The sequence below is a fragment of the Cyrtonyx montezumae genome, unplaced genomic scaffold, assembly GCF_038088225.1.
Source record: "Cyrtonyx montezumae isolate F1298 unplaced genomic scaffold, pur_monq_1.0 scaffold_13, whole genome shotgun sequence".
Taxonomy (NCBI): Eukaryota; Metazoa; Chordata; class Aves; order Galliformes; family Odontophoridae; genus Cyrtonyx; species Cyrtonyx montezumae.
The window spans coordinates 20,624,821-20,636,996 of NW_027071859.1; the positions used below are offsets into that span (position 1 = coordinate 20,624,821).

Genomic DNA, 12,176 nt, shown 5'->3' on the forward strand with positions numbered 1-12,176 from the left:
CTTGTAAAGACTCTTTTCTATCTGCATTCCAATAAATACTCCTCTGATTTATTATTTGACCAATCCCAAACACTTTCCTTCATCTTTGATCTTTAAACATTGCAGTATTTCAGATTATTTTGAAAAAAAAAATGTTCAAGCAGGAATCCAACATTTTAGTCTAAAAGTATGTTCCACTTTATCCTGTAATGAAAAATCAATATGCAGATTTTTTTTGGTGAATTTTTTTTCTCTCTCTTTCTTTTTTTTTCCCCTTACTGCTAAGCACTTGAAATAGCTTTCAGAAAACAGTTTAAGAGAAAGAAAGAAAAACTTTTGGGGTAATATGACAGCTTTTGTTGAGGCTGTCATTGCATATTGTTTCTTCATTGAATAATAAGATATACAGGTGAAAAACTGGAGACAAAAATCTATCCAATAGCCTTACTGGACATAGTGGTGGATATCTGATCTGGTAATGCAGGTTCAAGTGGGTCTTTAACTCAAATTACACCTAAAATTAATATTTTCTGACTTTTATCCTGTTCTGAGACTGATTATTAAGCTAATAGTTTAAGAGTAGTATTTTTCTAGGGATGTTTGTGGGTTTCTTTATTGTCTGTTTCTTGTATCAGATTCTGAATTTACCTAATTAAGTTAATGAAAAAATAATTCTACAGGAAACTATAATCATAAGCTAGATCATCTAGAATCTGATCTACAGAGCCATCCTGAGAGTAAGAACTGTATCATTAATTTGTTATATCAATGACTGCAAACATAGATAATTGTATCCTGATTTTTTTTTCCTCCTTAGAATTATAAAAATCATACTTCCTTGATGCTCAGAATATGAATAGAAAATACAAGAACATAGAAGAATTACTTGCTACATTATAAGTATGAACAGCATGATGAACTTCAGTTTCTCTTTGGTAGGTGTTTAAAATTATCAGTTCTAATGTATTCAATTTTCTTATTCTACACTTAATGATGAACTCCTCTTCCTTTATCTATTCTAACATCTTCATTATAGATTACTCACTAATCATTTCTCCAATAATTGATTTTAATCAGAAACCTAACTACCACTTGAGCCTTGTGTACATTTCTGACATGTAATTTCCATTCCTTGTTCTTTTTATTCTTATGAAACATGCAGTGAAACATATTACATGCTTCCGGTAGCTATTTTCTTCGTGTGAAAAAATTTAAAATTAAAATGTCACTAATCCAATTTGTATTCCTAATGTTAGCTTCATAAAAATCAAGTTTCATACAAATATAATCAACTAGGGATTATCAAAATTACTGAGAATTGAGAACCTAATTATATAAAGATCTTCTTAGAAATAGCCACATATCATAAAGTGGCTATTAGTGAAGTTATTGCCAAGAACAAAATTGATTTCCAAAATATTTCAGATTTACATGGATCACTGAATGATACACCTTGTCATTTTTTTAAGACAATAATTTGTAAACCATTTTTACTTTCCAGAAGTTCTTGGTAAAATTATTGGTTAACTTCTAATAAAAATGCATTCACATTGTTCTAATAACTGCTTCACCTTTTCAGCATTTGACCTTTGACCTCTGTTTTTGTTTTTTTCCTATATTTTTCAGTTTGGAAATTGCCCTACTTTTACACACAAAAATCATGTATTCAGATAATACAGAAAAACAAACAAACAACAACAAACAGGAAATATTTTAACACCCAAATAATCTAAACTTTCTAAAAAATGATACTGGCTAAATCATTCTGATCTCTTATCAGAATTCATTATAGGCCATCACAGTGCAGTTCTGTCTCATTACTCTCTGCAGGGCTATGTTGAGTAGAAACCAGAAAGCAATATTATGGATACAAGAATGAATGCTGTATCTATCTCCCTTAGAGTCAGTAATTCACTGTAATAAAATTTATTTTATCTATTTACACAGAAAATAGTAATTTACCAGCATCAGTTAAACATGCAACAGAGAATAAGTGCAGTACTATTTTTAATATATAAAAAATGTAGCTTTGATTTTAGTCTATTATATTATCATGCATGGAATGAGTCTATGATTTTTGTCAAAATTTGTTTTCATGAAAATTCCTTGAAGAAAATGGTAGCATTCTTTTCTTGAAGACACAGAGAAAGGACTGCCCCTTTCTATGTCTGTATGTTCAAGACTGATAAAATGAAATAAATAAGGAATGCCCAAAGTCTATCAGAAAATTCACATCCCACATGAACTGAAAACTATATCCAGGCAATATTTCAATGCAAAGAAAGCAATTATTTAACAGTTGATTTCTTAACAGCCACTATGCTATGATTTTCATTTCTTAGCAGAAAACAACAAGTATTTCCTTTCATAGAAGTTCTATACTGGCTGTAGAACCCACTTGAGTTTTTATTACGAAGTTAAATTCAGAAAATTATAAATCAGGAGCAAAATTTCATTCCTGCTACAGACAATCATATGTACAGAGTCACACTTCCTGTACTTAATATCAGCAGAAACAACAAAATAGGGCATCTCCTGCAGAAAGAGAACAGATGTGTAGTAGACATTGATGATATTGCATTTTATTTTTTTTTCCCACACTACATTTCACTAGAAGGATAAAGACACATTTAAGATCAGACAACTGAAAGGTTTTTAAAAAAATGTTTTCTTGCAGCATTCAAAGCATTGATAAGAACAATCTTTGTTGTGTACAGATTGAAATTGAATACAAGCAGCAGACATTACTCAAATTTGTTTCTTTTATGATTATTAACTCTTGGACTTTCTTTTTATCAAAAATGTTTATAGAATATTTACTTGCTGTAAAGAACTGTATTATTAGCCAATTCAGTCACAGAACCTTCACACATTATTACAGAAGACAATTGCTATCTTTTGTTGCTCAACCACTTACCTACCATAATATTGCCAAGGGAGAATTTGAGCAGTAAAAGTTGTTGATATGGCTCTGACATAAAGCCGATAGGCACAGAAGCCCACAGAAGTTCCTGATGCAAGGGGAAATCTCAGGAAAGAGTGTCATATTCCTCCAGAACACTTGACCAAGCAACTTGCTCAGCAACAGGGCTTTGAGTTATTTGACTATAGGATCTTCTTCAAGGAACACGGTCTGCAGGAGAGACATAAGCTCTGCCTGGCAAAATAGTGAGGGAGCTCAAACTAAGTTTATCATAGATACAGATCAAAACCTACCCATAAATGGGAGAACAGACCCACAGAATGCCACGTGGGGCAGGGTAAAGTTAGTCTATTTCTCTCCTCCTCAGAAAGCAACAGGACTGGAAGCTCAGCTCATGTGCCTGCGCACAGAAATTTGCTACGTGGGAAGGAAGCACACTGGACAAAATGAACACATAACTGAGGTGTCACTGAGATTACAGAGAGTTAGTAGGAAAGCTCACCTGATTGGAGTGCTGCAATGGATGGACAAAGGCTTTTAGGAAAAGTGGAAAGAAAAGGAGAACCTGTACTCTATGCAAAGCAAGACCTTGAATGAACAGGGGTTAGCTGTACAGAGAGGGAGAAGCCAAAAGGGAAGTCACTACGTTGAATGTCCACTACAGACATGAAATATCAATAAGATCAGGAAGAAATGATTTTTTTTTTTAATTACTGAGCTTCTCAATCACATATTCAGGTTCTTACTGGAGATTTTAATCATCTCAACATGTCTGTGGATATTATCACAGCAAATGGCCAGCAATTCACTAGATTCCTGAGTTCACTGGGAAGAATTTTCTTTTTAATGCAGGTGTTGGACAAAGCAATTAGGTGCAGAAACAAAGAACAACTGAAAGAAGTGATACTCAACTCCAGTTGCAGTTCCAATAACTACAAGTTGAAGATCCTGAGAGGTGTGAGGAAGGCAAGTGGTATTATAAACTCCTTGGAGTTCAGCAGAACAGATTTTAACTTGTCTGTGAAGTGGTAGACAAACTCTCATGGGATAATGCCTCTAAGAGCTAGAGGGCCCAGGAGAGCTTGTTTGACTTCAAGGGCAGCTTCCTCAAAGCTCAAGAGTGATCAATCTCTTTCTGTACATAAATGAGTAGTCAAAGAAGGAGGCTGCTTAGGGCTGAACAGGGAATTCCTGACTGAGGTACTTCATCTCAAATGCAAAATAGTAGCATATAAAAGGTGAAAGAACGGACAAGCAACTCAAAAGGAACATAGAAGTATTCCTTAGAAGTACAGAGATAAAAGGAGAAAGGTCAAAACTTAGAAGGAATGAACCTGGTGAGGAATGTGAAGAGTAGGCATTGTAGAAACCATTCTGTATGTATTTCAACTTCAACAGGAAACTGAAAGACATGGTGGCTTGCTGTTCAGTGAAGTAGATAACCTTGTGTCCATTTTGCCTTTTGTCATTAGCAAAGGCTGCACTCAGGCTTCCAAATTCACAATAAAACTGAGAAGCTTTGCGGAGAAAACTAGTAACCGGAACAGCAGGAACAATTTAGGGGCTCTAGAAATAAATGGGATGTGTGCAAGTTCATGCTGCTTAACAGTATACACCTAGTGATTCTTGGTTTGGCACAGTATACAGCTGTTCTTTAACATCTTCCAAAAACAGTGAAGATCAAAAGTGATTCACAGTGACATTGTGAATAAAGGCAAGAACAATTCTAGCAACGGCAGATCTCTCAAGCTCACATCAGATTGCCATATGATTATGAAGGATGCCTTTTTGAAAATCCTTCCATGAAGTACAAGCAGGTGATTGGGTAAAGACATATCTTGCCAATGCAAAACTTCACAAGAACAAAGTTCAGGTTAAAGAATTGTTGGATGAGATCTCCTTGGAAGAAGTCCTTAGAGGTAAAGGAGTGGAGCAAAGCTGACTACCCTTTTAAGGATGGTTTTCTGGGAGTACGAGAACACTCCAACCCTCAGAATAAGGCAGAGGAGACAGGAAAGTAGTATGGCTTGGCAAGGACCAACTGATAAAACTGAGGGAAAATAAGAGCTTTAATAGGCACTAGAAACATGGATGTGTCACCAGGAAAGAAAACAAGAATGCTATCCGGACTTGCAGAGATGGCATTAGGAAAGCTAAGGCACATACATAACTGAACTTGAAGGGATTCTTGAGGTGCATAGATCAGAAGAGATAAGCAAAAGAGATTGTACCTCCTCTGTTAAATGAGAGGAGAACTGGCTACAGATGCATTGTGGTTAAACCTGGAAAGCAGTTGAGCATCATACAGCCATTCACACACCCACCCACCATGGGTAGAGGATCAGGAAAAAGGTTAAACTCAAGTGTTGAGATTTATCATGGTTTAACAGGACAGAAAAAGAAGGGAAAATAATAATAATAATAATGATAAAAGAATACACAAAACAAGTGATGCACAATGAAACTACTCAACAAGTGCTGAATGATGCTAGTCATATTCTGAGCAGAGACTGCCCCCTCCCATACTCCAGCCAGTTTCTTCAGTTGTACTGTTGAGCATTATAACATACGGTATGAGACATCTCTGGCCAGTTTATGTCATTTGGGAGGGGACAGAACCAGAACAACTCTTTTTGATCCGCCAGCTCCTTGCTGGCAAGGCAGTATGCTATATGGCAAGGCAGTGTGCTATAAACATTATTCTCATCCTAAATCCAAAACACAGCACCATACCAGCTACTAGGAAGAAAATTCTCTCATGAAAAAACAGGAGAGTTAAAAAACAAAGAAACAAACAACCTATTTAAAAATATATTTGTTTCATCTGCTGTTTTAATAGGTTCTTGATATTTTAAAGATATTTCATGTCTCATAATTTACCTCTGCAAAAAGGAACTGGAAAATCCCACGATGCACCATTTCCAGGACTCACAATACATGTCAACATAGCATGGCCTTCTAAGATGTAACCAGAGATACAGCTATATCGGATTTTATCTCCAATGTTGAATCTTGTTCCATGAAGTACTCCTTTAGATATTTCACCTGGGTTGCCACACGTATGACTAGGTAATACTGTTAAAAGAAAAAAGGAATAAAAAGTTATTGATAAAATTTGCAAAAAATAGTAATAAATACTAGTAAAAAAATGACACTAAAGAAATGATTTAATTTTTATTGTTTTACACAGTGTTCCTTACACAAAGTGAAATGTATTGTGCTTTTGAACAAAGAATAAACTCTCCTAAAAGATCAAATAAAAATAAATAAATAAATAAAAAAGGAACTGTTTCATTTGCATCATTCTTTTATGAGATAAATACCAAAATCTTTTATAAATACTAAGGATATAACAAAAGCCATATAACACTCCAATGAAAGATGAGATAGATGAATGTCCTACCAATAAAGCAGAATGAAAAAATAAAATCTCTATGAGTTATGGGAATGACTTAGTGTTGATTGAGTACCCACCAAAGCCAGAAACAAAAACAATATTACACACAACTTCATTTCTGCTGTTTCAGCAGCCTTTAGGGAATAGGATGTCTCTTTGGATTATGCTCATCCACAAAGAAGAGAAAGTCAAACTTCAATTCACATATATGAAAATGAATACATATAACATTTCTTACACTGAAAGAAGGTGATCTTAAGACATGGGAATAATTTGAAGAATATAGAGAGTAACTTGCCTTCTAATGGTCCATTATATTCTACAGCTATGTTTTATATCCCTATATACTACTCTCTCTTTGCAATTTTTCCCCTGTATGCTCTTCCAGACACAGTAGGTTAATAGAGATAATTTTGAAAAACAAGTCAAATCATTTTTTTCTTGCACAATTTGGGTGCAAGAAAGTGCATACACTTGAAACAAGAGTTTCTTTTGCCTTTATATTCAAGTCAAAACACTTTTTAAAAACACTATACCACAAGGTAGTTTTGTCCTTATGCCGCAAAATTCACACAACAGAGAGCTCAGTTTTTTTATATTACTATGGGTGAGAAAATACTACTTTATTCAAAAATACTATGATTTCTGATAAAAAACAGTCCCAATGAAGAGGTGTCACAGCAAACCTACGTCTTTCTTACATGTGACAACTGGCACTGGCTAATCGTTGAGACTGCACTGCGACAAGTTAGGCTACTGTCTTTGTACAGGTCTTCTGCATTATAACTTTCCTTCCTTTTCTTACCACTACATCTGTCAAGAACTCCCAGAAAAGAAAAAAAAAAAAAAAAAAGAAAAAAAAAAGGAATTTGGCATTCTGAAACTAGCATACATTTTACCATAACTTCCTAAGAAACAATAAAGGATGAATGATCTGAGATTGACAGCCATGTTCAATAATACATGTAATAGTTCACAGGATTTCACCACTTGTCAAGATCAAGCACTTAACTACATTATTTATGTGCTTTTCTAAAATTTTCATTGAAGTATATTGAGGTACCTACAGTATTCCCTCTGTATACACTTAACTGCTTCTAGTCTGGACCTAAAATGAATTAACTCTTGACGGTTTGTAACTAAAATAATAATTTTATCTTTGGATTATGACAATACCAGCTGAGCAAAACTATCATATTCAAAGGTTATATAAATTCATTATTGCCAAGTTTTCAGCAAAGGATTCCTATTTTTCTAGGGTTACTGGAGTTTACTTTCAACAGGATTGAGAATCTGCAGTCTCTTCCTGAAGGAAGCCAGGTGAATTGCTAATATCACTGTGTCTTTAATTATTAAGATGCTTGAAATTTACTGTACACTGAGAATAACTTTAGATTATACTGCATTAAAACACTGAGGCTAGTGGCTTTGTTAGATTTACCCGGCTTGTTAGAATGTTTTCACACATCATACTCTATCTTTTCCCCAATTCAGAAGAAAAATCACTGTTTTCAGGAAGAAATCCAGTTAGTCTTCATATTTTCAAAGCAAAGACATGTACAATGGAATAGCCAAGCAGATCCACCTCTTAAGACTTCTTCCTCATGAGTCTATCTTCACCAGTAAAGCAGATGTAAGAACCTGGGTTGACTTTATTTCCCGGTATATATCAATCTGGAGCCTTATGCATTAAGTTTTATTCACAAAATTAAATATAAAACATAGGTAATGTATGAGGAAAGACTTTATCTTTTTACACGGTACACACCTTTTACTGTTACTACTGTCCATATGTATGTGCAAAAAGAGCTTAAAATGCAACTGCTTAACAAAAGCATAAGATCAAAATCTCTAATGTAATCTAATAACTTGTCAACATGTCATATTAAAATAACTATATATACGTTATATTTACTTTACTTAGAAAAGTGTTCAAAAAATTGAAATTTAAGTAAGTATAATGTTAATACTCATTATAACTGCAAAAGGCTACATCACAGCAGGATTGTAAAACATAGCCTTGAAATTGGTGCTGTTTTTGTGCTAAACAAATAATAATAATAAAAAAAGTTAAATAAATCTTATCAAATGAGTATCATTTCTCAGGTAGCATCTATCAGATTATTCATTTACATGGTCTTTTTCAATATAGTTTTGAAACCCAGGCCCTTTGAAAGCATATTCACTGCATCTTAAAGTTATCCTTTGTTTTCACTGAGGGAGAGTTTTCCTTATTGTATACACTAGATTTCATTATCCGATCCTTTCCAATTACATACTCACTGTAACAGAAAAAAGAAGACCTAAAATTAGACAGCACTGATTGATTAAGAAATATATATATATATATATATATATATATATATATATTTGTATATATATATATATATATATGTACCACAGAATTGTAGGGATTGGAAGGGACCTCCAAAGGTCATCAAGTCCAAGCCCCCTGCCAAAGCAGCTCCCTAGCCCAGGTTGCACAGGTAGGTGTTCAGGCGGGTCTTGAACATCTCCAGAGAAGGAGACTCCACCACCTCTCTGTGCAGCTGTGCCACTGCTCCGTCACTGCACTGGGAAGGAGTTCCCATGCACCTTTGTGTGGAACTTCTATGCTTCAGTTTGTGGCCATTTCCCCTCTTCCTATCACCACACACTGCTAAAAATAGTCTGGCCTTATCCCTTTGCCTGCCACACCTTAGATAGTTATAGATGTGGATCAGATACCCTCTCAAGTCTTTCTCAAGGTTTAACAGACCCAGGTCTCTCAGCCTTTCCTCATAATAGAGATGTTCCACACCCTTTATCACCTTTGTGGACCTCCACTGACCTCTTTCCAGGAGATCCCTGTCTTATTTGTACTGGGGAGCCCAGAAATGGATGCAGTACTCAAAGTGAGGCCTCACCAGGGGAGAGTAGAGGGGGAGGATCACCTCCCTTGACCTGCTGGCCACGCTCTTTTTAATGCACGTCACAATGACACTGGCCTTCTTGGCCACCAGAACACATTGCTGGATCACAGTCAATCTATTGTCCACCAGGACCTCCAGGTCCAAGATTATATTCATAATATATATAAATATATATACCTGAATAATATATAGGACTATCTTTTTACTTCACCTAAGTTTTCTGTATGTCATTCTTACAGTCTTACTATGCTTACTACAGTCAAGTACAAGAATCTTAAACAGTGCCTATTTATTTTTGCCATATTTACTTCAAATCTGTCATGATAACTACTGGCAACATAATGTCCTGATTTGGTAGAATATCCTTTGGATTAAAAGGTCAAATTATATATATATATATATATATATATATATATAAGCATATTTTGAAGTCACTGGTATCTCAACTTCTGTATTTAGGCATCTAGGTTTCAAAACAGTTATAAAACTGAAAATTAACTTCCTAATTATTGCTGAAAACATCCATTGGAAGCTCAATCTGGCAATGACTTCAGGTGAACAATAATTGGGTTTTTTTTGTTGTTTTTTTTTTTTTTACAGTCATCACAATGAACAGCTATATTGCAAAAACTACCCAGAGGCCTTAATACCAAAAAGCTCACACTGCTATTCTCACTTAGAAGATATTGGTTTTATCCTTTTGTGAGTTTGTTGGTAAGCTTTTACAAGCCAGTATTACAAATGGTAGTCAGTACTCAAAAAGAACTGTGAAAGTTTTTAGCTCGAATTAGAAAAAAATAAGAAAGGAAAGAACAAGATTTTTCCTTATTTCTATAGTTTTGTTAAACTTCATTATATGTTCTTTCTCCTGCTCTTCCTGAAAAGATTGAAAAAGTTTTCCAAACTTGCACCTATGTTCAATCAAATGTTACTGCAAATATACTAACTTTCTGCTGTTTCATAATTCCTCTATTACAGTCCCCTATAGAATCACAGAATCACAAGCTTGGAAACGACCTACAAGATCATCTAGTCCAACCGTCTTCTCATTACCACTGCTACCACAGGCTACTAAACCATATCTCATAGCTCCTCATCCAGACACCTCTTGAACACTTCCAGGGACGGTGACTCCACGACCTCCCTGGGCAGGCCATTCCAGTGCCTGACCACTCTCTGGGAGAAAAAGTTTTTTCTTGTGTCCAACCTAAACCTCCTCTGGTACAACTTGCGGCCATTTCCCTGGGTCCTGTCTGTTGTCTAGGAGAAGAGGCCAAACCCCTTTTCCCCGCAACCTCCCTTCAGGAAGTTGTAGAGCACAATGAGGACTTCCCTGAGCCTCCTCTTCTCCAGACTAAACAATCCCAGCTCCCTCAGCCACTCCACATAAGACTTGTGCTCCAGAGCTTTCACCAGTTTTGTTGCCCTTCTCTGAAAACGCTCCAGGGCCTCAACATCTTTCCTGTAGTGAGGGGCCCAGAACTGAACACAGTACTCAAGGTGTGGCCTCAGCAGTGGAGTAGAGGGGGATGATCACCTCCCTGTTCCTGCTGGCTACACTATTTCTAATACGGGCCAGGATGCCATTGGCCCTCTTGGCCAACCAGGCACACTGTCGGCTCATGTTCAGCTGAGCATCAACCAACACCCCCAGGTCTCTTTCTTCTTCACAATCATCTAGCCACTCATCCCCAAGCCAATAACGCTGCTTGGAGTTATTGCGGCCAAAGTGCAGGACTGGACATTTGGCCTTGCTGAACCTCATCCCATTATTCCCATTACAATCTGGGGTCCCAAAGATAAAAACACACAGAATCACACAAAGGAAAAAAAAATAAGAAGGGAAAAAAAAAAAACAACAAACAAAACAAAACAAAAACACCTAAAGAAGGAAGAAGCCAGATACTCTTGACAGCAGATTTGGAATTGCAAAGCTGATAAGAATTTCAGAAGCAGGGAGAAAATCAGATATACAGAATAATACAGGATTGATGTTTCATTGATCTGATGTAGAATACATGATCTCCTATCCACATAGCTAACATATATATTGGACCTCAGTTTTGTGCATAAATTTAACATAAATGTAGAACTGTTCTTCCAAAGTCATAGAAAAAGAAAATAATTTGTAACAAAAGCAATAATTATGCTCATTATGAAAAGAAAATATGCTAGCAAAGAAGAGAGGAAAATAATGCTACATTTTCTTACACGAATGGATTAGAAACAAAAATCTATGGTTCAACTAAGAAAAGCAACCTATTTTGAAAAGGAATATAGAGGAAAACAAAAACAAAACCAAAAAAAAACCCAAAGAAAAAACAGCCTTTCAACCTATAAAATTGAAAGCTCTGTATTGAACAAAAGATAGATTCAAATATGTTCAATGACTCTTTATGTATATCTACATGTACACAATCATATATATATATATATAAATGCAGTCTATTTAAACAAACAATCTGTTCTGGAAATAATATAAATCACTTTTCCAAAGGGTAAGTAGTGAAATTTGCTTTGAAACATAATTTTGAAGAATGCTAGACAACTGTGCTTGCCATTTGTACCTAGGAAAAGACTACAAAATCAATATATGTATATATATTTTAACTTCTAATGCCTTATATTATACTCCATTAAAGTACATTTTGACCTTTAAAAAAAAATATAAATGTTGAATCAACTGAAAAGCATGTAATATTTCACTGTCCATTTCTTAAACTTCTTTCTTTTTATTTCCAGAAGCAACATACAAAAGAATACATAATCTATCAGTTCCAACTTCCATATTGGTATGAAATAGAGCAAATGCATAAGTCATTTATTACAGAATAAATACAGTGACAGAAACAAATGTAAGAGACTATTATTTTATACCACTGCCTCAAAGTTTGCTGATGAACATGTCCGAACATGTCCAAGCAAGTCCTGGGCAAGGGTTGTGAAATCCTTTGTCTAAGGGACA

At 35.3% G+C, this 12,176-nt stretch overlaps 1 protein-coding gene across 1 annotated transcript in view; it reads right to left on the reverse strand.

The window, feature by feature from the left end:
- Positions 1 to 12,176, reverse strand: part of CSMD1 (CUB and Sushi multiple domains 1) — a 966,006-nt gene that overhangs the window by 453,573 nt on the left and 500,257 nt on the right. Inside the window, exon 4 of the mRNA XM_065730794.1 lies at positions 5,783 to 5,977. Coding sequence (XP_065586866.1) covers positions 5,783 to 5,977 — 195 coding nt within the window. The remainder of the gene's footprint in view (positions 1 to 5,782; positions 5,978 to 12,176) is intronic.